General features: G+C 40.2%; 1 protein-coding gene across 2 annotated transcripts in view; it reads right to left on the bottom strand.

Moving 5' to 3' along the window:
* Positions 1 to 3157: 3157 nt before the first annotated feature.
* Positions 3158 to 25108, bottom strand: part of wdr17 (WD repeat domain 17) — a 45683-nt gene continuing 23732 nt past the window's right edge. For both annotated transcript variants that reach the window (XM_072678579.1, XM_072678578.1), the window contains exons 9-29: positions 24501 to 24592; positions 24326 to 24408; positions 24131 to 24217; positions 23184 to 23348; positions 21646 to 21848; positions 20519 to 20668; positions 19077 to 19207; positions 18856 to 18981; positions 17717 to 17872; positions 16085 to 16149; positions 15768 to 15900; positions 14679 to 14770; positions 13074 to 13173; positions 11194 to 11333; positions 8440 to 8551; positions 7006 to 7147; positions 6436 to 6538; positions 5754 to 5855; positions 5221 to 5319; positions 4756 to 4939; positions 3158 to 3740 (exon numbers count right to left, since the gene is read on the bottom strand). In XM_072678579.1, the coding sequence (XP_072534680.1) occupies positions 3621 to 3740; positions 4756 to 4939; positions 5221 to 5319; positions 5754 to 5855; positions 6436 to 6538; positions 7006 to 7147; positions 8440 to 8551; positions 11194 to 11333; positions 13074 to 13173; positions 14679 to 14770; positions 15768 to 15900; positions 16085 to 16149; positions 17717 to 17872; positions 18856 to 18981; positions 19077 to 19207; positions 20519 to 20668; positions 21646 to 21848; positions 23184 to 23348; positions 24131 to 24217; positions 24326 to 24408; positions 24501 to 24592 (2585 nt within the window). In that variant the 3' untranslated portion in view covers positions 3158 to 3620. The remainder of the gene's footprint in view (positions 3741 to 4755; positions 4940 to 5220; positions 5320 to 5753; positions 5856 to 6435; positions 6539 to 7005; positions 7148 to 8439; positions 8552 to 11193; positions 11334 to 13073; positions 13174 to 14678; positions 14771 to 15767; positions 15901 to 16084; positions 16150 to 17716; positions 17873 to 18855; positions 18982 to 19076; positions 19208 to 20518; positions 20669 to 21645; positions 21849 to 23183; positions 23349 to 24130; positions 24218 to 24325; positions 24409 to 24500; positions 24593 to 25108) is intronic.

Genomic DNA, 25108 nt, shown 5'->3' with positions numbered 1-25108 from the left:
TCTTAGGGGAGTTTTGGAGTTGTTCTAACCCACACAGGACAGCAGATACTACACTCTAGTGTCTGATATTCATGCCTCTAGGGTTCCACGTCATGCTAGTACGGTTACTGTTGTTCAGTGTTAAGGCACACGCTCTAGACACCTGACTATCAGCAGAACTACTGATTCCCTACTAAAACTGTCACGAGTTCCTACACATGAGATCTTTCTTTGAGTTACAGCGTCTTCTCATATTGCCCAAGTTCTCGTCGATTGTATGAAACAGGTTCTGATTGTAATTGAATATTAACCACATTCATTAAATAATAATAATAACAAAAACAGTGTTATACAGGCATACCCTTTGACACTGACCCAGGCCCACTCGTAAATAACCCTACAACAAAAGTCCCTGAATAAGAAGCAGCTGTTTTAAAGGGGGATTCCACCAACTTTTCAAAATGAATGCATAATAAAAATCGCTGGAGTGTAAACACAGGGCACAAAGTCATGCAGCGTGATCTGATTTTACCCAGATAACACACCCATGTGTGGCCTTGCCCACCATGGGATGCCCACCAAGGTCTCACCACAGGTTGTACACTGCAGAAGGGGGCCTAAATGGGACCCATGTGAGATTCGGATGGACTGTAGCGATGAGGCCTGTTTGGGAGGCCCAGCTGGGTTCCAGTAACAACACATGTACAAACCCACTCAAACCCAGCACTGAGGGGTGCTAAGGGGTCTGACCCGACGCTGAGGGGTCTGTTTCTCAAGGGTCGTAACCTGACCTTGGGGGGGGGCTGACCCGGCACTGAGAGGTCTGACACGGCGCTAAGTAGTCTGAACCGGCGCTGAGGAGTCTGACCCGACGCTGAGGGGCTGACCCAGCGCTGAGGGGTCTGTCTCTCAAGGGTGAGGGGTGCTGAGGAGTCTGAAACGGCACTGAAAGGTCTGACCCGGCGCTGAGAGGTCTGACCCGGCGCTAAGGAGTCTGACCCGGCACTGAGGAGTCTGACCCGGTACTGAGGAGTCTGGTCTGAGGACTTTCTCAAGGGTTTTGACCAGACCTTGCTGAAACAGTCTGAATGTTAAATGAATTATCGCTGATCTCGAGTAAATCTGTCCCACCGTTCAGCCCTGCGTTCACTCCCCTTCAGTTTAACCCTCGTTTTATTGGTCGGCTCGTTAAAAATGATGCAAGATGGGCAGAGTTTTCCAGATGGAGATAAACCTGGTTAATCTGAATGGAGTGAAAACTCTGGTCAGTGTGTTTGGGTGAATTATGGGTGTGTTTAGGAAAGGGCAGCAGCCGCAGATATTGATCACAACGCTACTGATTACGTTTCAGCACTGATGAACGCGGAAGTGTGAAAAAGGTCTATAATCGTAATTAGCGATATCAACGTCATCGATTATGGAAATATGCCAATTTGTCGCAAAGATGGCCGCACCCACTGAACACTGAAGGGGCTGTGTTCCAAACCACACACTACCGCACAAGCTAAATAGTATGGGTGTGTTCCAATTGCGTATTAATTACTAATACTAATTCGCTTTTGAGAATGTAGTTCAGATGAAAGTGTCAAAGTTGAGTATACTCAAAAATCATGTGAAAAGATTCACACTCAGAACCGGTTGGTTTTTGAGCGTGGTGACAATGGACACTCTTATCCCACAATGCAATGCAAAAGAGGAAGGGAGGAGCTACTCGTACCTGGAACAATTAGAAAAAAAAAACCAGCCGGATCACGATAGCAAGTGCAGCGAGAACATGCAGTGATGTAACTTCCTGTTAGTACCAAACAAGCTAGTATGCCAATATTGTGTAGACTAACCTGCCAAACCTTCACTACAGGGATTAGTATATAGTCTACACCCTAGTGTGTAGTAGCAATTGGGACGCAGCCGTGTTCAAAAATAGTGCACCACCATTAGAAGTGTGCTCATTAACTGGGATGCACACTCCTATACTTCTCTAGAAAGCAAGCATCTGAGGTGTGGGGGGTAATCCGGCCAGAGACCCAACGATGTACTGCTCTGTAAGCTTTGCAAAGTGGAGATAGCTGCTATGTACGAGCACTTGAAGCACAAGCATCCCGATGCGCTTTGTCTAGATGGCAACATAACAGTACAGCGACTGCCTTGTATTCATCGACCCATGCTTAAAGTCATTTTTGCATTGCTGCTGTCATGGTAACGTAATATTGCACCATGTGTTATATAACACTGTTATTTCATATTAAAAAGATGATTAAAGAAAATGAACAGAAATATAATGTTTTTTTTAAATAATTGGTATGGTTCAATTATTTATTATAAAAGCACACAAACGACTTTAGAATAATCAATAAATTAGTAATTAATATATTAATTTGATCTAAAAATGAATCAGTAGATTACCTGATTTAAAAAATAATAATATTAATTATTTGGTGCATCTTATAGGCATTTTACAATGAAATTCAGCCGTTTGTGACAGTGGATACAAACCCCGAGTGAGAGTTAACCCATTAGACCCTGTATTTAGGCCCACGTATCATACTTAACAGTTTTATAGGCCCTGAACTAGAACCCTGTGGGATTCCATAAGATATCCTGAAGCAAACAGTTACCAAATAATTCACAATCTGTAGTTTCTGCGTAATAAGTGAGTACTAAGCCTAGGGCTCAAGGGGTTCAATGTCTCGTTCAAATACACCTCATCCATGACTGTGGAGAGAGGAGAAAGCTCTGTCCAGGGCATTGAACCACTGACCCTTCTGGTATCAAGCCTGCTAGTACTCTCCACCATTAGAGGCATTAACCTCTTCAGAAAGCTGGGTCCATTTACCACCACTGTCTGAACCAATCCTGGCTCAGTAAGGTTCAGAGCCTCATTTTCTAAAGACGTTCTTTACATCTAATCCATTAAATTATGCAGATTTTTTGAAAAAATAGTGGAATTCCCCAGTTAATCTATTAAAGCTTGTTTTGTGGTTCCACTTAAATAAAAAAAGAAAAGTGCGCGTCTAGAGCTCATCACAGAACAGACACCCAAGCCAAGCCGGCTGAACGCTAAAGTAAAGAAACCCTAAGATTTCTCATCTAAGAACCACACGTAGCGAAAAATCGTCCCCAGGCAGCAAGCAAGCACACGTGCAGAATAGCGCCCCCCACCTCCCCCCACCTCCCCCGATCCCTATTCAGTCCTAAGAGCTGAATCAAGAAAAAAACACTCAAACATTCAGATCCATCCCATGTGTGTCCGTGTTTACACTGTCCAAAACAAACAAAGGAATTAAATAAATAAATAAATAAAAACAAACCTAAAACATCTCCACCATCAAGGCCCACCTGACCTCCAAACCAGGGCTGGTGGCACCCGGTTCCATCTGGATCAATGGTGAAGCTAAATTAGTGGTGCATACACGTTGTGATACACAAAAAGCATCGTCTGAATCACAGTTTATGTCCCTCCTCCGTTCCCCGCAGACGTCCCCGCATTTTCTCCCAGAGAGCCGAGGCACGTAGCCCCCCGGCCCTCCCACCCCCACTTTAAATGCTGTGGTCCTTGTCCTTGACTGGACTGAATACTGGTACACTCCTCTTTTGTGTGAGAGTATGAGAGTGTGTGTGCGTATGTGCAAGTGAATGTGTGCTTAGAAGGGGTTAAGGCGTATCCCGGTTCCCAGTGGAGAGAAAGGGTTCACCTTGGCCCACATCAAGGCATCGTTGAGGGAAATGGATGACTTGCCGTCCTCCAGGAAGAACACCGGACCCTTAACATCGGAGAGAGAAACGTTAGTATAACCCATAGTCAACACTCCACTCAGCGTGCACCTTTAGACATATATATAGGTATAGATATATATATATATATAGTGTATTAAACATATATATATGTGTGTGTGTAATAAGCTATACATTTCTATATATGTGTAATAAGCTCTCTCTATATATATACATATGTGTGTGTGTATGTGTGTGTAATAAGCATATTACATATATGTGTAATAAGCTGTATATATCTATATGCGTAATAAGCTATATATATATATATATATATATATATATATATATATATATAATAAACTATATATGTGTAATAAGCCTTTTCTCCCCCTCTCTCTCTCTATATATATATATATATATATATATATATGTGTGTGTGTGTGTGTGTGTGTGTGTGTGTTTGTGTGTGTAATAAGCTTATTCCACATATATATATATATATAGCTTATTACACATACATAGTTATATATCGCTTATAACACACACACATACACACATTATATATATATATATATATATATATATATATATATATATATATATATATATATATATAGAGAGAGAGAGAGAGAGAGAGAGAGAAAGAGAGGTATATATATATTACACATATATAGTTTATTATATATATATATATATATATATATATATATATATATATATATATATATATATATATTATATATATATAGCTTATTACGCATATAGATATATACAGCTTATTACACATATACAGAGCTTATTACACATAGAAACAAACTTTTAGCCACTATTTACCACCTGTTAGCCTGCTTAGCTACCAGAGTTTACACTGACTGCTTGAGGAACGGCTATTGCCACTATTAATTACAAATGTCATTTATTAGTTCAATACTCAAGTCTCACATTATTTATTGCAGGTTAATTAAATTCTTAAATTCCTGTTCTGGGCACAACCACGTCCTTCAGACTTTTGCCCTTGACTGTTATAAAGACAAAAAGATAAGTGTGTGTGTGTGTGCTTACCTGTATCCTGAGGCCAGTAAAGCAGGAGATTTGTACATCGGAGTGGCTGGGCAGGCTGGAGCCTGTGACGTAGTCCGGCCCCTGCAGGCCCCTCAGAGGCTCCTCCCTCATTCGGCTCAGGAGCCGGCTATATTCAGCTTTCTGCGCCTCCATCGGGGGAGTGTAAGGCGTCTCCTCCTCTCCTCTGGTGGGAGAAATGAAGAACTGAATGCCCAAGCTTTTTGTTCTATTACAGGTCCCACAGTTGCCCATGCTGGTAGACCAGCTAGTCCGTCAACCTCAAATGAGAACATGTGGAACACTATGTTGGTTAAAAGCTAAGAAGCTTAACCTGTTTTCACCCGGATGGCCAAATTTGACCATTAAAAACCAGTTCAAAGCATTTGAAACCAGCTCGGATTTTGACAAACTGAGTGTTTGGTGGGTTAGTGTGTATATGTGTGTGTGTATATGTGTGACACTGACTTGTTGAGCGAGTGTGTGCAGGCTCTCCAGGCTTCCAGCTCCACTGACAGCTGTTCAATCTGCAGGGGAACAGCCACCTCCCTTCTCTTCAGCAACTGGCTGATAGAGAGAGTGTGAGAAAGAGAGATAGAGAGCAAGTAAGAGTAAGAGTGATGAGAGTGACAGATGGAGAGTGAATGTGGGGTTACGTGTCTGAAATGCAGCTCTTACATTTACACCCTAATCCAGAGTGACCTACAGGGTTACTGGTATTACAGAGGTGGGAATGTAGTGTTAGGAGTCTTGCCCAAGGACTCATATTTATGTAGCACAACAACGCAGTCACCCAAACCAGGAATCGAAACCCCAGTCTCCCACGTGGTGTAGTAGCTCACTGGCAGGTAGTGGTTTTATCTGACACACCACACCAGCCACCAACCAGCTCTTCCTCCTCCTCCTCCTCCTCCATCATATATAATGTGTGCTTAAAGACAAGCCTGGGATTAGACCAGGCCTCTTACATTAAAGCTGCAGACTGATACTTTGACCCTTACCTTGTGTACTCATACAGTGCTGGCACTATGCTGGAGTACTGCCTTCCAATGGCCAATAAAGCTCCAATATAGCCACAGAGAATCAGCAGCTCGTTCCGGTCCCTAAGACAACACACATGGATAAACATGAGTGGGGGGGGGGGGGGGGTGTAACAGGCTGGAACCACTCTGCACATGCCTTATTAGGGTCTAAGCAGATTTTCTCTATGGGGAAAATGTATTATACCCACAGAGAATTATAATTTATTAAAATTTCTTATTATGTTTTTGTATTTTTATTATTTTAAATCAAGTGTCATCGTTTGCTCCAAAACTTGGAGCACTTTTGGTAGGTGCTGACTACTGCTTGATGCCTCCACAGGACCTGCCACCTGTCACCTTCAAGCACTGACTGTTCACATGCTGCCCTGTATGCAGCTCCCACCCCTTGACAGGTGCCACTGGAAGCAAATCTTCAATGTTATTCACTTTACCTAAGTGGTACTAATGTTATGGCTGATTGTGCATACTTTATTACTATTTGACAAAGCTTGCTCATTTGTTTGATCGGGAGGGAGGGTTGTTGGTGAGGTTACTCATCTTATGATGTAGCAATATCAATATTTTAATTCAATTCACAGGACCACTTTAACTTTAGAGGTCACCTGGATATACTTTCATGAGGAAGGTTAAACACACTTACTCACTGCACTTGGTCAGAATGAGCCGGTCAGTCCTGATGTAGCTCAGTAGGTCCAGGATGGGATAGACTGAGTCCACGGTCCAATCAGGACAGCTCAACTGTTCTGTGAGGATGGGAACAAAAGCTGCCTTATAGATCAGCCCCCTTTTACCCTATTCATCACTGGTCAGTTTAGGATTACAAGACTGCCCAGATATTATTGGGAGATGGTCCGTTCTCAGCAATGGCAGTGCTCATTGTAGAGTGTATGTTGTGTTGGTCCGAGTGTATCGGGCATGTCAGTGCCACTGCTAGATTGAGAGCTGGTCCACCACCACTGAAAAATATCCAGACTCTGGGGTCAGAAACTGACCACCGATGAAGGGCTAGAGTCTAACACAAACTGTGCATCAATAGATAACAGATCGAATAACCAAACACCAGCAAAATGGTTCTGCAAGAGAGGCGGTTTCTAATAAAGTGGCCATTTAGTATAGTGTAATATATAATACATAGTATAGTATAATATAATAACAGTGGATCCCACCACTACTATACTCACTCACTCATCCCCCACTCACTTACACACACCTTTGACGAATGTGATCCCGATGGGCAGAGCTTTTTCTGGTTCCGGGCTGAGCAGGTAATATTTCACTGCCTGGAGGATTTCCCCCTCGCCCTGTACTGCTTCCGCCAGCTCTCTACACTCCTCCAAGCTCGGCAGGCCGCACTAACGAAACAGCAAGGCAAGAACGCAAGACAAATAAGTTAGATATCTACAGCTGCCAGAAAAGGTAAGCGGTGAACAATTGGAAGTACCTGGAGTATAGAAAAGCCCAATCTAACTAAACTAATAACACACAATCACTTATTGAGCACAACTTGATTTAGGGGCGTGTCGGTGTGTCTTTGCTGTCGCAACAATGAGAGAAGTTCACCTTGCTCGGATTGAAACACTCAAAAGTCATGTACTGAGTCTCTTAATTAATCAGGGTGTGTTTTTTTGGGTGTAACGTGCAGTAATAAACCTAAATAAATCAGTTTGTCTCACGCCCTCCCTTTAAGGGCCAGGTGCGGTCTGGACGTATCAGGATTTCTGCATTGATTGCTAAGAAAATATGATCTTATTGTTTATCTAAGTTACAAGTACAGACAAACTCAGTCTGACTAAAGTAATAACACAAAAACACACCTTTTATTGAGTACATTGACTAAACATCCACAGTGCAGGCTAGAAAAAGTAAGTGAGCCTCTGTGTTAATGACTTCTGCAAGAGCTAATTGGTCAAATTTGTTTCCGTTAAGGACAAGAGACTGGAAGACTAGGTTTGCAGTTGCTCTACACATTCAAACAGACACTAAGCCTGGTTACTGACAAATTTGTTCTTCTCAAATATGACTAGGGTAATTAAACTATGCCTTAGAAGACGTGTCATATTGTTGCTACTCTCGTTATGAAAAGTGAGAAATTAAAGGACCCAAAGGCAGCAACAAAAAACCTACAGAAGAGTCTACAAACTGCAAAAATCTTTGTTTACATGTTTACTGTTAGAAAAACAAACAACAACAATGGCACCCATGGAAGTGCCCCACTGTGGCCCATCTCATTGTGGCCTATCTTGACAAACTTAATGGTTTGCGGCTGCAGCTGCTTTGCTGCCTCAGGGCCTGGACGCCTTACTGTCATTGTGGGAACAATGAATTCCAATGTGTTTAAAACCAAAACAGGAGAATGTATGAGGAGCTAAGAGCAGCTGAAAAAAAAAGATTTGAGGTTTGGAATGGCTCAGTGCCATTCAGTAGAGTTTGACTGCTACTAAAGGGGATCGGCAGGTTAATAATTTAAGGGTTCACTTACTTTTTCTAGCCTGCACTGTGAATGTTTACTCAATGTGCTCAATAAAACACATGAGCGGTACAACTGTGGGTGGTGTTAGTTTCTCTATGTTGTGTTTGTCTATAATTGTGTCTATCATTGTGAGGTTCGGTCAACGCTGTATGCAGAATCATTTGCAGCGGTCACCTTTTCGTGCAGGTCGTTGATTTCAGCTGAGCTGCCCGGGTAGAAGGCACACAGTTTGGCTAAAAGGATCTCATTATCAGGAATCATTTGCAGCAGCCTGACAGCCAGGTCCCTGCGGAGCAGCATGCATGTTAGAAAGTGAGAGAAAACACACACACACACACACACACACACACACACACACACACACACACACACACAGACATCTATACTGTAAGGGACAGAGAGTGTTTAAGCATCAGTGCTGTGTATTGGGACTCATTTATGGAGGGATCTGTAGTAATCCGGTTTAAAGCTGAAAATGGTATATTATATTCAAATATCTTTACATAATTAACCCACTCTCAACTGCATTTAGTAGGAGCAGGGAAAATGATACTGAGCTTGTTCTGGTAAAATGATTCTTAAATGGTCGAACGAGCATTACACTGAACACTCTCTCTTTGAGTTCATATCTTAAATATAAGGTGCTTTTTAGCTACAGCCACAGATCAGTGTGAAGTAGGTAAAGAACCTCTATGTCAAGTGAGGGTTAATTACATCTGTAAAAGGTTCTTCACAACTTCTTCTTTTAATGTAGTATTTAATATAGTATTTAATCATATGTAGGATTTATTATAGCGTTTATATATAGTATATTATAGTAGTATTATAGTATTATAGAAAATATATTAAATAAAGTAAAGTAAAGTATACTATAGTAAGGAACTGGGAGCTATATATATATACACAGAATTATTAGTTCTGTACTATAGTATACTATATAATTTATGCTGTATATATCATGTACGATACTATATCATACAAACAATACTATATATATATATATATAGTGCAGGATGTATACAACATATATAGTATAACAGAATAGTATAGTACAGAACAATATATATATACGGCACATATAGTATAGTCTGGCATAGCACAGTGTTAGTATAGTATAAGATAATATAGGACAGGATGTATAGCATAGCATAGTATAGCATCATATTTACAGCATATATAGTATAGTATAGTATATTATAGTATAGTATAGTATAGTACAGGATCAGCTATATGAAGCAGGTAAAGTATGGTATACTATAGTATAGTATTAGTACTATAGTACTACTATAGTATATCATAGTATAGTACACCGATCAGCCATAACATTAGCACAACCTGACTAATATTGAGTAGGGCCCCGCTTGTGCTGACAAAACAGATCTGAACATTGAAGGAATGAACTCCAGAAGTCCGACTGTTACCTTGCTGCCTAATATATCCACCCTTGACAGATGAAGATGTCACTGTAGATGAAGATATTTAGTGTTTCTCACTTTTTCACCTGTCAGTGGTGCTAATGTTATGGCTTATCGGTGTATAGTCAGTATTTATCTGTTATGAGTTCATTTATTTTCCTAGTAAGTCTATGACCAGTAAATGGTCATTTCACAGTGCTACCAAAAGAGGCCTGTCTGGACGTTTGACTATTAAAACAAAGCTCAAAACAGATGTTGATTGAAGTACCTGAGCATCAATTCACACCTTCTCAGGTCTGAGCATGAGGGCATACCCTGAGTGGCTGTTATCAATCAGCTGATCAACATAATAACAGCATGTCTGATTACAAAATGAAGACGTGCTTGTGAGTAATGTGACAGATATGCAGACTATGATGTTGCTCACAGACACAGAAGCAAAGCTGAAAAGGGTTCTACCTGTTTCCCACAAATGGAAAGCTAGAGATAGATGGAGATGATAAAACAGAACAGGTGAGATTTGAGCCACAGTGTTGATCACACCAAACAGAGAGGATGATGAACACTGAGGGTGTGACGGCTGCAGGTCTACAGGCGGTCGGGAAGCTAGTTTGGGACAAAGCATTCATAAAGGCCTATAGGTTTATGCTAGCTATAACGGAAGTCCAATACATGTCCAAATATATGTGGACACCCCTCAGCTACTTTAAGCTGCACCCATTGTTGGCACAGATACAGACACAGCTTGTCTAGGTCCTGTAGAGAAATTCTGCCATTAGAATAGGACTCTCTAGAGCAGATAAACCAGACAACCCTACTGGCACCATGCTGCCTAATAATGCCAGACATGGGCTAAAGGGGTATAAAGACCCCCAGCATTGAGCTGTGGAGCAGTGGAAGAACTGTGTTCTCTGGAATGATAGTGCTCCATCCAAAGTATTGGATGGGAAATCGAGTTGGGGTGATGGGGATGATGAGTTGGGGTGGTGATCATCCAGCATCCGGACCTCACTAATGCTCATAATGCAATCAAATCCTCACAGCAATGCTGCTCCAAAATCTAGTAGAAAGCCTTCTTCTTCCCTGGACAGTAGGGTTTACAGTAACTCTAACAAAAGCAGGATCAACTCTTTTTAAAGCTGCCTTGAATTGGAAAGAAAAAAGAATGAGCAGGCGTCCCAATACTTTTGTCCATATAGTGTGGATATAATGCTACACTATATCCTTTGTTTTTGGGAAATGATGGAGATGGACTTAAGCAATATGTGGAGTTGCCAGGCTGTTGCTGCGTGGTCAACAGGGTGAACCTGCTTTTGGTAGATGGTTGCTATGGTATATTAGGTGGTTGATATGGTCAGATACTGACCAATAAGGAGGATGGGATGAGTGGGGGGCTGATAATCAGATAAGCTACAGTGATCAGTGAGTGGATGATCAAGGTGTTTCTAATAAAACGGACAGTGCAAATATTAGTCTTAATGATGAAAGCCTGTGTTGAACAGACTGCCCTTACCATGTAGCAGTGGTCATGTACTTCCTGGCCAGAAGTTCCTGGACGTAGTGGGTGGCCTGACTGGCTGATTCTCCAAGCACTGTCCCCACACACACCGCTAGCTCTAGCTCATTGCCTCTGATCAGACTGGCCATCGCCAACTAAACACATATACACACACACACACACAAACAACACTGTTTCAGAGGTATTTTACATCTACTGTATATTTAAATGTATATTTACATCATTTATTTTCTTTTATATTTGCATTTATATTTATATTCAGATTTATATTTTGCATATATATTTACTGGGCATCAGTTTAACGTTCGATAAACTGAAGAATTTCAAGTCTTGAGAAGTCCTGCCCATGCAGAGCTGTGTGCAGGATGCCATGTTTAGTTACAGTAAAGGTAACTACAAGGTAGTACAAGGTAACTTTTAGCACATTTTATTAACAAAATATAACAATATCAATATATAAACATACAAATTATAACACATAAAATATATGACCTTACAGTCTTGCTCAAAATATTAAATATGACTGTACACATAGTTTACATACAGCTCCGGAAACCATAATGAGACCACCCTACATGATCAGATTCTCTGGTTTTACTATTTATAGGCAATGTGTTTAAAGTAAATGCACATTTGCTTGTATTTCATAAACCATGGACAACATTTCCCCTAAATTCCAAATAAAAATATTAATAATTAAAGAATTTATTTATTTGCAGAAATGACAACTGTTTAAAAACAACTTCTCAAATAATGCAAAGAATTGATGATAATAATTATAATGTAAAGAAGTTATTATTCAGATTTAAACACAGTGCTAATATCTGAACTTTGAGAGCATTCAGAAATCACTATGGTGAAATAACCTCGACTGCCAATCACAGCTCTCTTGTCTCTGCTGTTGGGACTTCATGCCATTCATAGTCTGCAGATTCAGCTAACTCAGCTTTGTTTGATGAAATACCTGGAATTAAACGTCTGCCAGACTCGTAGAGATGCACATTCGAGAAAAAAAAAAGTGATCTTATGGGCAAGCATGTAATCCCAATACTGTTTTAGGTAGAATAAGTGACAATACACATCTTTAATAATAAAAATAAATTCAAATAATAAAAAAACAATAATTTGACAAATAAAATGTAATCATTTGGATTTTCTGAAATCAGCAGGGTCCACAAAATACAAACACCACCTCAGATTATTAATTTTGTGGTGCTGAATGTGCCAAAGTATCTTTTAACTTGCCAAGGCCTCCGAATTTCCTGCTAGTGATCATGATTGGCTACAGCTGGTGGCTTCTGTGTACATTGCTGTTTTTTTCTGTTTTGTTTTTTTTTTACCCGTTTTCTTCCCAATTTAAATCGGCAATTACCCAACCTGGTACACCCGACACTAGTGAGGGTGAGACCAGCCAGTTACACCTCTTTTTCGAACTGCCGCTGATGCAACATCAACAGGCAACCAACCAGGTGCCTGGAGGGAAGTCCCGTTTACCCGGCTTTGGCGCACCGGCTAGCAGACGCCAGTGACGGCCGGCGCCGCACTAGAGTGATGTGTGGGGGGGAGCACCATCTACCCACCCTAGAGAGAGCAAGGCCAATTGTGCTCTCTCGAGAGGCCCTGGCTGCCGATGGCTAGCTGTCTGATCGGGATATGAACCAGCGACCCTCTGATCACAATGACAGCGCCTAAGTTCACTGGACCACCCGGGACCTCTGTATGCATTTGTTCTGCCCCAGAATAAGAGCAGTTTAAAGAGATATTATAAGTGAAGTAATAAATATATATATATATATATATATATATATATATATATATATATATATATATATATATATATATATGATATAATATGTAATAAATAGAAATGCTACCTCTGTGTTGTCCACAGCCAGATGGCAACAGGCGGCCAGTACTGCACGTCCATCCTGGAAATACCACTCAGCCAATTCTTTACACACTCCATGCAGCAGCCTAGAGAGAGAGAGAGAGAGATAAAGAGAGGTGTCCAGAATGTTGAACTGAGGTACAGTGGATTCTCCTGGTGAACTCCCTTCACTGCACTCTTTGGATCCAACCCTAATCCACCTTTCCTGATCCTGCTAACAACTGCCTTTAGAAGGTCTTGATTGGCTGAATGGGGAGTGTTAGATTTGGGTTGGAGCTGAATCCTGCATGAAGGCAGCTCTCCAGGAACAGGATTGGAGACCTCTGTTCTAAAGTGACTGCATGAATTTATGAGTTATAATAATAAAACCAATAACATCCTGCGTATTAAAGGAGGCAAATACATCTCGAGACAGATGACATTATATATATATATAGATATATATATATATATATATATATATATATTATAATTACTATTATTAATAGTATTATATTAAAAACATATGGCATATTAATATATATATATATATATATATATATATATATATATATATATATATATATATATATATATATATATAATTTATTTATTTATTTATATTTAAATATGCCATATGTTTTTAATTTAGATGTATTATTTTTTTAATAATATTTGTATATTTTTTACATTTTTATTTTTGGGATTTTATTTTTTTATGTTGGTTTGTTTATTTATTTATATTTTATTTACTGCTGTTGTCGGTGTTGTTATTATCAATATACACATTAATATTGTTCATGTTGTTGTAATGGTTTGACAGTATTGTACAAAACAGCCATTCCAGCTGAACTGAACTCCATCAGCCCTAAGAGCTAATCGAACATATCCAAATGGAGCCTACATCATCTCTCATCATCTCTATCTTCTTAACCTGATTTAGAAGGACTACAGCAACAGTTTTGCAGCTCTGCTCCAGCCTTGCACTTCTCATCTTTGGACTCTTTAACTATCTGCCACTATTAATATCACCACTATTACCCACTCTGACCATCACTGCCATGACTATATTACGTTCTACTACACCATGATTAATATATTATGATTATGAATATGTTGCACACCAGAGCAGTTCAACAGCTTAGGTGGTTCTGTGACTTTACAATAATCAATCATTTATAAATAGTTCTGATCAGAGGAGGACGGGTCGGGTCCCCCTTGTGAGTCTTGGTTCCTCCCAAGGTTTCTTCCTCCAGCTCTGAGGGAGTTTCTCTTTGCCACTGTGGTCTTTGGCTGCTCACTGGGGGTCTTCTTGTCTTCTTATGTTGATGATTTCTTGTGTTGTACTAATTACTGATTGTGGAAAGCTGCTTTGTGACAGAGCTAGAATGATATAAATAGATTTGATGTGATTTGATTTGATCTCTAATAGCCCACCCCTGTTCCTTGTTTTCAGACTCCTGTATGGCTTCACCCATCTACCTCCACTACCCCAGCAGCATTGATCGGAACATGCATTCTGCTGCCACAGCCCTGCAGTTCATTTGGTTTCTGGTGGTGAGGTACCATTGGTTCTTACAGCTCAGCAAGACTGCCTTGTGTGTGTACAAACCCTGTATACGTCTCAATGTTGTCGTTGTCTTGGCCGGCAGAGTGGTTTATAGAGGAAATTTGAGGCCCGTGGATGTTGCCTTCACGGGCTCCCTGATCAACACATCACCACACACACACACACACACACACACACACACACACACACACACACACACACAAATACAATTACCTTAGTAACAGCTTTGAAAGTAAACTTAAATTGTTCTTACTCCTCACATGCCCTATATTGACAAAAGTATTGGGACACCTGCTCATTCCATGATTCTTCTGAAAGAGTGAAGAATATTAAAGAGTATTAAAAAGAGCTGATCCTGCTTTTTTTGGAGTAACTGTAAACTCTACTCTCCAGGGAAAAGGACTTTCTGCTAGATTTTGGAGGAGTATCGCTGTGAGGATTTGATTGCATTAAGCAACAAGAGCATTAGTGAGGTCAGGATGTTGGATGATGCTCATCATCCCATCTCATCATCCCCAACTTGTCCCAAAAGTATTAGATGGAGAACTGTCCATCACTCCAGAGAACACAGTTCTTCCACTGCTCCACAGCTCAATGCTGGGGGGCTTCATACCCCTTTAGCCCATGTCTGGCATTAGGCACGGTGCCAATAGGTTCATGTAGACAAGCTGTGTATGTGTGTGCATGTCTCAGCAATGGGTGCAACTTAAAGCACCTGAATGCACTTATTAGAAGTGTCCACAAATATTTAGAACATATAGTGTATGTTGACCAGTAATTACATTTACACAGTGTTCCTCCAACCCAAAATTCAGATTTGCCAAAGAGCTTTGAGGCTAATGTAGCTAACAGCCAATGGAAGCCTCCAAACATCAATAGCAAGAGCTGTTAAGGCTTGTCTTGTCCCAATTTAGTCCATGTTTATAGAACACAGTGAGTCACACAGTGTCGGAAACCACCTATTAGGAATTACTAAATACCTCCAGAGGGTCTGGAGCCTTTTCTTGTAGCTTTCATTGTAAAACTGAAGACCCAAATGCTGGACACCACACATTTCTTGCAAGATCAACTGCAGGACAAGAGCAATTTTGCTTTTTTAGACTAAGAACGTTTGTGTTTTTGAGTTTGTACCTGCGCCACCAGCAGAGCCTCCTTCAGCTGGCCTCTGGAGGTGAAGAAATTCACCAGCTTCTTCACGTCTCCAGTTGCGATGCAGTATGGGATGACATCATCATTACCCTCCTGCATCAGCTGATCTGCTCTCCTGCATGACGGCAAATGAATGCGATGAGAACAGCCTACGGTATAGCACCACTATCCAGGTGTTTCAGTCAGTCTACAGGTAGAGTCTCTTACTGTACAGCAGCAAGGTGGAGCTACATAGGAGGTGTTAATGATAAAGTGGCTGGTGAGGGTATGGAGTGTGTGCTGGGTTCTGTGGAACACACCTTTGCATCAACTTCTTCCAGTATTTCATGGACACTCCAGGAGCCACAGACAGCGCCTTCTCCCACTGAATCAAAAAGAAAGAAAAAAAAAAAAAGAAAGACCAGAAGATCTGCTGTACCTTCATACCTGCTGTTTCTTAGATCAAAGCACACTGTTCAGATCAAAAGGAGTCTCTGATATCACATCATGGATCTCAAACCTCAGTGCTGGAGGTTGCAAGGACAGATTCACAGTTACAAGACAACCGTCCTTACACAGGAATCAGTAGAACTGGACAGAGTTTGTAGAAACTCAATTTCTATTGGATTATTTCTCTTGTTTCTACATTTTTTACCAAGTAAAAGTCAATAGAAAGAGTTCATTTTGTGCCAGAAGCTTTATTTAAATAATCATAATAGTGATAATCATTACATATTATCATGCAAATGATTTATTATTATTTCTTTTTTTTATAAAATACAAATGGAATGCCTGAGTCTGATCCCCATTGATACTACAATCACCCCTGGATGGGAGACCAATAGCCTAACTCATTGGACGGCCCTCCCTCTCCCCCCTATCCCACTGTGCAATGCTCGCCAGCATGGATGTCTGTTAGCTCATGTAACGAGCTTTGGAGATTCACTCTGAGGAAGTTGTCACGTTCCCGGGTCTGCCTCCAACCTCCAACAAGGACTCCATATCCCAGAGTACCCCTCGTTCCAATATGACAGTCATAGGATATCGAGCAACCAATCAGGGAGAGTTTCCACGGCCTAAGTCACCAGAGTACTAACCTGTCTCACCTGTGTCTATTGTTTTGGTTTTGTATTTAAGCCTAAGTTTTGACATCGATTGCCGTTGCATACCGAGCGTTTATTTACCCGTTCTGTCGTCGGCAACAGGTCTACCGTTTTTCGCTTCTCGTCTACCCCCTTTTGGTTTGGTGTTTGGATACCGCCCTCTCCTGGTTTTGACCTCCACTTTGTTTCCCGATTCTGTCCCTGCCTTTTCCATGCACTCTTCTGGCTCATTGGTTTGGACTTGGATCTTGTTGGACTACTGTTTTTGTGGATTACCCTTTTTCATTATTAAAGAGTCTTGCTTGCTAGCTTTCCCCTTTCCAGGAGATTCAGAAAGCAGAGCAAAACACAAGATTGTAGGAGCAAAGTAAGGATTCCAGAAGCAAATAATGAGTGCAAAAACGATTAACTGAGAAATGGAAGTTAATAATAGCAAAAATTTCATGACTCAGATTAACTCATTTTCATTATTAAGAGTTTACAACATTGTCATTTCTTACTATCTTCACTGTGTTTTTTATTTTTATGCCAGTTCTCCCCAATATTTTGGTATAATATGGACATTTTGCAGAAGAACTTACAAGAACTGAAACTGCAACTCAACTGCGATTACGGTGAACAGATGTGAGCTGTAAAGTATGTAAGATTTTGAAGTACTAAAAGCATAATTTTTGACTTTTGTAACTACAGCACAATCCTTTTGCTGCCATTTTTCAAAAGATGTTCTCCATCAAAGAGACGAACCATTTAACCCTGAACTATTCAAATGGTTCTTTGAGCTGTCAAGGATGACTATAACCACTGCCTTTACTAAAGAGCTGTTAAAGAACTTCTCTTTAAAGGATGTACCTCTCCCAGTTCCACCATCAGTTCACAGTATCTCTGGATCTGGCCTAATCGCAGGTGGATTTCAGCTGCTGCCTTCAGTCTCTCCTCTTTACTGGGTGCTCCAATTCCACCTCCGAACTTGGACATTTTCACTATAGTCAGCTCTTGAGCTTCAGACTAGAGAAGAAAGAGAGTCAACAGAATAATACATACAATAACAAACTCCATATAACATTAGAATAAATAAACATAAAGTCAGTGGTCAGTGAGAGTGTCTACCTGTAATTAACTCTATATAACATTAGTATAAACCCAAATAAACATAAAGTCAGTGGTCAGTGAGAGTGTCTACCTGTAATTAACTCTATATAACATCAGAATAAACCCAAATAAACATAAAGTCATTGGTCAGTGAGAGTGTCTACCTGTAATTAACTCTATATAACATTAGAATAAACCCAGATAAACATGGTCAGTGATCAGTGAGAGTGTCTACCTGTAATTAACTCTATATAACATTAGAATACACTCAAACAAACAAAGCCAGTGGTCAGTAAGAGTGTCTACCTGTAATTAACTCTATATAACATTAGAATAAACCCAAATACACATAAAGTCAGGGGTCAGTGAGAGTGTCTATCTGTAATTAACTCTATATAATATTAGAATAAACCCAGATAAACATAAAGTCAGTGGTCAGTGAGAGTGTCTATCTGTAATTAACTCTATATAACATTAGAATAAACCCAAATAAACATAAAGTCAGTGGTCAGTGAGAGTGTCTACCTGTAATTAACTCCATATAACATTAGAATAAACCCAAATAAATATAAAGTCAGTGATCAGTGAGAGTGTCTACCTGTAATTAACTCTATACAACATTAGAATAAAGCTATATAAAACTTCATATTTTTAAACATACAACATATATTAAATTAATCCATGACGCCGGCACTGTACAACTAATATTTTGTTTATTACAGCTATATATATTACAGTAAAGTTGGATAACAGTGAGAATGAAGTGATGGAGTTGTAGTTGATTTACAGTATAATTACATTTTTTAAACAATATAAACTTCTATCTATTACAGTGATATTATTACAGTATATGATTCAAACATTTGAACAGCAGTCTGTGATTATAACACATTACCCACCGTTTTGAAGCGGACGAGGTGTTTCATGTGCATGATGCCCTGGCCGTAGTTCTGAGGCAGCAGGCTGTCGTCTTGCCCGTTAATCACAGCCACCAAATCCCACAGGTTATGGCTCCCTCCCGGAGGCTGCAAACACATGACATCTCACCAACTCACCCACACACTTTCACAGGAAAGCATCTGTGCTTGGCTCTGGTGTTCAGATACTCTGCTTTACTGACCGAGAAGCACTCAGAGAACCAGCGGAGCTTCTTCATGCGGACGTCACTGGAGAGTTTGTCCAGCTCCTGCTTGATGTCTCTGGACACTTTTCCACAAAGGAGAGGAGGAGCGCCAGGCACCATTGCCCGATCTACACCCAGAGAACCACACACACACACACACACACACACACACACACACACACACACACACACCACTGTAGCTCAGAAGTGAAAAATCTGTTCTTTGCTGAGACTAAAGAGGTTTAACAGAGTTTGAACCTCTTAACAATACCGGTCATACACAGCTTGTGTGTCACTACCTGCCATATTCATATTCTGCACTGGCCAGTTTATGACCAGCTAGCCTGTTTGTTTACATTAGGGGGGTATTAATCACTGTGTCCACCAGACACTTTATGAGAAAACCTTATCTTGGCTTAGGCCGAACAATCTTTTTTTACAGGCTCACTGAGTATGAATTATATATATATATATATCTTATATCTTATAACTTATTTATATTAAAACAAAGCACACACATATATATCTATAATAATAATAATAATATTAATAATAATAATAATTATTATTATTATATAACATATAATAAAAACATAATAAAGCATTATATATATATATATATATATATATGTGTGTGTGTAATATTTCGTACTATACTGAATAATATATATTTAAATATTTATCAAATGTTTCTATTGAACAACAAAAAAAGAATTATTCATTTTAATACTAGTTAATACAATAATACAAAATCAGCTACTTTAAGTTGTAACCATTGCTGACACAGATGTGCAAATGCACACACCCACAGCTTGCTTAGTCCCTGTACAGAAGTACTGCCAATAGAACAGGACTCTTTGGAATAGCACTGAGCTCTGGAATGATGATTGGTGCTCCATCCAATACTTTTGGGATGAATTGGGTCAGAGTTGGGGATGAGGCAGGGTGACCTCACTAATGTTCTTCTTGCTGAGTGCAATCAAGTCCTCACAGCAATGCTCATCTTAAATCTAGTAGTAAGCCTTCTTCCCTGGACAGAAGTGACAGCTAATCCAACAAAAGCAGACTTGATTGATCATTCTGAGCCACATACGATCCAGCTGGGCAGTTATGGCAAATGTATTGTGACCCAGATATAGCAGCAATCTATAATAATATAATATAATATTCATCTTTACATTGGAACTGTGGGCCACATTTGGCTTACAGGCAACCAACCATGTGAAATAATTGTTAAAAGGTAACAATTATATATTAATTATGTATTTTAATATTTGATATTAATTGTTATTATTAACACTAATGCACTTTGTAATTCTTTATTCTATTTGATAATTACATTTTATTTACATAAATCATGTTAAATTAAACTATACAAATAAACCCATCATTCTGCTAGGCTGGTCTTGTCTCTCAGAAAACTTTTCAAAAAAACTCACCAGTGTTTCCTATGATGTCATCCCAGCTGTGGTCAGTGAGGATGTTGACCAGCAGTGGAGCGATTAGAGGCGCGAGGGACCAGAGCCGGACGGTGGAGTCTCTGGAGCAGGAGGCCATGGTGAACGGTCGGCTGGGATGGCAGGTCAGGCCTGTTCGCACAGTGATGGTTTCAGTTATATGCAGTGATAGGTCTGGGGTTTTATAGACCATACTGTAACAGTGAATTTGTAGTGAGCACCATGCTAACTGGTGAGTGACTCCCAAGGTATTACCTAGAAAATATGGTCTGATCGTTACACAGTGTAACTAAACTAGAGTTGTACTCTTTATGTCATTGGATACATTGAGAACATCCACAGTGCCGGTTAGAAAAAGTAATAGAATGAATTCAATACCCAGTAGATCCCACTTTAGGAGCATCACTAACATTTTCTGCAGCTGCAAATACGATTTGCACAATGTTGAGGAGGGATTCTGGACCAATGTGGAGTGGTTTTACTTGTGTGCTCTGGGTCATTGTCATGTTGCATGACCCAACATCTATTCAGCTTACATTCGCCTTCAAAATGTTTTGATACACCTTTGAATTCATTCTTCCCTTATGGAATCCAGGCCCTGAGGCAACAAAGCAGCCCCAAATCAGGGTGCTCTCACAGGCAGGATAAGGTTCTGGTGTTGTCCTAACATTGTTGTTGTGCATTTGCACTAAAATTGCATTTGTACTGGTAATTCCAAAGAGTTCTTGCATCTGTATGTGGATTCAATTATGCCTTAATTATGCGTAGCTCATAACTACAGAGCAAATCTATCCCATATGTCTTCAGCCCTCTGATAATTAATTAAGCTAACCATCACTAAATAACATCTGGAAATTACTACCTGAGATGTTTAATCATCAAAGTCTATGCTGTAAAAACTGAAGGTGCGATCATAGACATTTAGGGAGTGCTTGGTGAACACAATTATTTCTCACTTTATATTATTTTATTTTAAGTGAGAAATTATTATTTTAAATACCTGTGTAACAAACATGGTGAATAAATGATGATCGTTAAGGATAGTATGATGCATGTTTACCAAAAGCCATCACAGACATTAAGAGAATGAACTGTACTCATAGCAGTACCATAAACATCAGCTCCGTGGTCGTAGACAGTGTCTAGACAGGTGCCATCTCTGGTGTCCCACACGCGAATGGTGTAATCCCAGCTTCCCGAGGTCAGCAGGTACGGCACCTCAGAATTCCACATGAGCCCTCGCACAGGGGCTGTGTGACCACTCAGCACATTAATACAGGCGTCCTGGGTGTAGTCCCAAATACGCACCGTCCTGCAGAGCACACACACACTTAATCAGTGACTACAGACTGAAGCAGTGGAGTTTAGCATTGTTGGAGTCTCGTCTTGAGGTTCTGTTCTTGGGCTGAACTTGCTAGCATGGTCTGATCTGGTCATGCTGGTCAGCTGTTCCTCTTGTAGATGATTTAGTGGACAGTGGAACAGCGGCTGATCTTTTTAAACCCCTTCCATCTACAGACTCCTCTGCATCTCCACCCTTCTTTCTGAAGGCCTCAGAGAGCTCTCTGGATCTGGCCATGATGCTGATCTTCTTCACCCCTCACTTCAACCATCAATCAACAGCAGACCAGACTAAACGTCTGAGGTTTAAATAAGACACGACGACTCCTCCAGAATAACCCTTACCAACCATGTTCTGATCATCTGCAGCTGATGTTCTGCTCCTGCTTCTAATTCTACATATTAAAAAAGAGTAATAAATATGGGGGGGGGTCGAACTTTTTTCTCACAGGAAAATTACATTTATATTAATTATATTTTATAAATGATGACTAAAGACATTTGTTCAGGTGTGTGGGTTTAGGCAGATTACCTCCACCTCTCAGTGTTGATCACATGAAGATAAAACCTCCAGATGTTTAAATATAGTAAAAAGGTTTTCATGGGGTGTCCTAATTTTTTACGATTGTTTGTTGTGTCCAGGTGGATTTCTGGGTTGTCCAGCCAAATGACTCTATACCCACACTCTGTGGACTTGGAGCTGAGTGACTCTTGCAGGCCTTTTGGACCATAACCCACTCATAAGAATCGAGTCATGTCACATTGTGATGGGAAAGTGTGTGTGTGTGTGTGTGTCCTTTTTGTTTTGCTATTGTAAAGCATCCTTGGTTTGAGAAAGGCACATTGCTCATGAGCCACATCAGAAATCACATTTTAAATTTTAATAAATAAATAAATAAATAAATAAAAATAATAATAATTATTATTATTATTATTATTATTGTTACTTGTGCACGAGGGGAACACAATGTAGGTGTTTCTAATAAAATTGCTCAGTGAAATCACATCAGAGATATTACATTTTAATTAATAAATTAATTAATTAATTATGACGATGATGATGATTATTATTATAATAATATATATATATAATAATTAATATATTATAATAATAAAGTTACAAAAAAAAGTTACAAAAATCTGATGTGTCTGATTTCAGCCTAATGAGCAATTTTCTGAAAACCTAACATATCATATTTAACGCACATATAAACACCTACATAACCCTAACATAAGTAACCCTCAGAATGGTCACTGCTGATGGACTGCTGTCCTCTGCTGACGAACACTATGGCTACCACCTTACCCATCATCTGAGCCGCTGCAGAGGATGCCCTCTCGGAGAGGAGACCAACGAACATGGAACACTTTGGCTGTGTGACCTGTGAACACCTTCAGAGGCTGATCTGAACTGGTGGCCAAATAATACACTCTTACGTTCTTATCCTCACAGCCTGTCGCGATCATATCTCTGAGAGCGAGAGGATGAGAGAGAGAGGGTGGAGAAAAGAGAGAGAGAGAGAGAGAGAGAGAGACAGGTAGAGCATCATTACAATACGATCAATAATTCAGAAGACTGAACCATAATATAATAATTATTCTAATAAAGCACAAGGTGTTTCTAATAAAGCGGCCAGTGAGTGGAAGCACAATGTAGGTGTTTCTAATTAAGTGGCCAGTTGATGAGCATGCAACGCAGTGGTTTCTAATAAAGTGGCCAGTGGATTGAAGCACAAGAATGTAGGTGTTTCTAATAAGGTGGCCAGTGAGTGGACGCACAAGGTGTTTCTAATAAAGTGGCCAATGAGTGGAAGTACAGGGTAGGTGTTTCTAATAAAATGACCAATGAATGGAGGTAAAGGGTGTGTGTTTCTAATAAAGTGGCCAGTTGGTGAGCATGCAATGCAGTGGTTTCAAACAAAGTGGCCAGTGGATAAAAGCACAAGAATGTAGGTGTTTCTAATAAAGTGGCCAGTAAGTGGAGGCACAAGGTGTTTCTAATAAAATGACCAATGAGTGGAGGTAAAGGGTGTGTGTTTCTAATAAAGTGCCCAGTGGGTGAAAGTACAAGGTATGTGTTTCTAATAAAGTGGCCAGTGAATAGAAGTACAGGGTGTTTCTAATAAAGTGGCCAGTTGATGGGTAGCAACACAGAGGTTTCTAAAAAACTGGCCAGGTTAGCTGGTTAATGGACGTGCAGTGGGGGTGCAGATGTTTAGCACGTTGGCTGCAGAGTTAGGCTGAGATACTCACTTGTTATTCTGACTCCAGTCACATCCAAACACGGCGGCTGGGTGCTTGTATTTATGGAGAACTTTACCGTCTATGGTTCGGATTATACTGGAGCCGTTATGCAAATGAAGAACAGGCAGAGAGATGAGGACATCAGGCCTCACAGAAGGAATAGGAGAATTCAAATAGCTTTAAATTGGATTCACAAGCACTCACCAGAACCCATCTCCGCTACATGTGGCTATCCTTTTTGAATCCTTGTGGCTCCACGCAATGCAGAAGATGCCATTCTTGCCATGCTGCAGGAAAACACAATTACACACGTGTTGCAGTTTTGTAATGTAGGATTAAGATCCATATAAATGGTTTCCCGTGAGTTCCTTTTACTTGCCTCATTAAATCTGGTGATCATTTTCCCTTTTTTCACGTCCCAGATGAACGCCCCGTTCCTGGATGTGGCCCCTGCTATGCAGTTCAGGTCTCCTTTAGGTAACAGGATATAACTCTTAGAAAACAGCTATAACTCTACACACTGGCAAAACAGCAAGGCTTTTAAGCATCTGCCTCGCAGTGGCAGGTGTTTCGGAAAAAGTGGCCAGTTGGAACGCACAAGGTGTTTCTAATAAAGTGGCCAGCTAGTGGAAGCATAAGGTAGGTGTTTCTAATAAAGTGGCCAGTGAGTGGAAGCATAAGGTAGGTGTTTCTAATAAAGTGGCCAGTGAGTGGAAGCATAAGGTAGGTGTTTCTAATAAAGTGGCCAGTGAGTGGAAGCACAAGGGATGGTTTTCTAATAAAGTGGCCAGTGAGTGGAAGCACAAGGTAGGTGTTTCTAATAAAGTGGCCAGTAACTGGAAGCAAAAGGTAGGTATTTCTAATAAAGTGGCCAGTGAGTGGAAGCATAAGGTAGGTGTTTCTAATAAAGTGGCCAGTGAGTTGAAGCACAAGGGAGGGGTTTCTAATAAAGTGGCCAATGCGTAGAAATACAAGGTAGGTGTTTCT

Source organism: Salminus brasiliensis, chromosome 4 (genome assembly GCF_030463535.1).
Source record: "Salminus brasiliensis chromosome 4, fSalBra1.hap2, whole genome shotgun sequence".
Taxonomy (NCBI): domain Eukaryota; kingdom Metazoa; phylum Chordata; class Actinopteri; order Characiformes; family Bryconidae; genus Salminus; species Salminus brasiliensis.
Note: the sequence above shows the minus strand (reverse complement) of the source record. Positions and strands in the feature narration are given on the sequence as shown.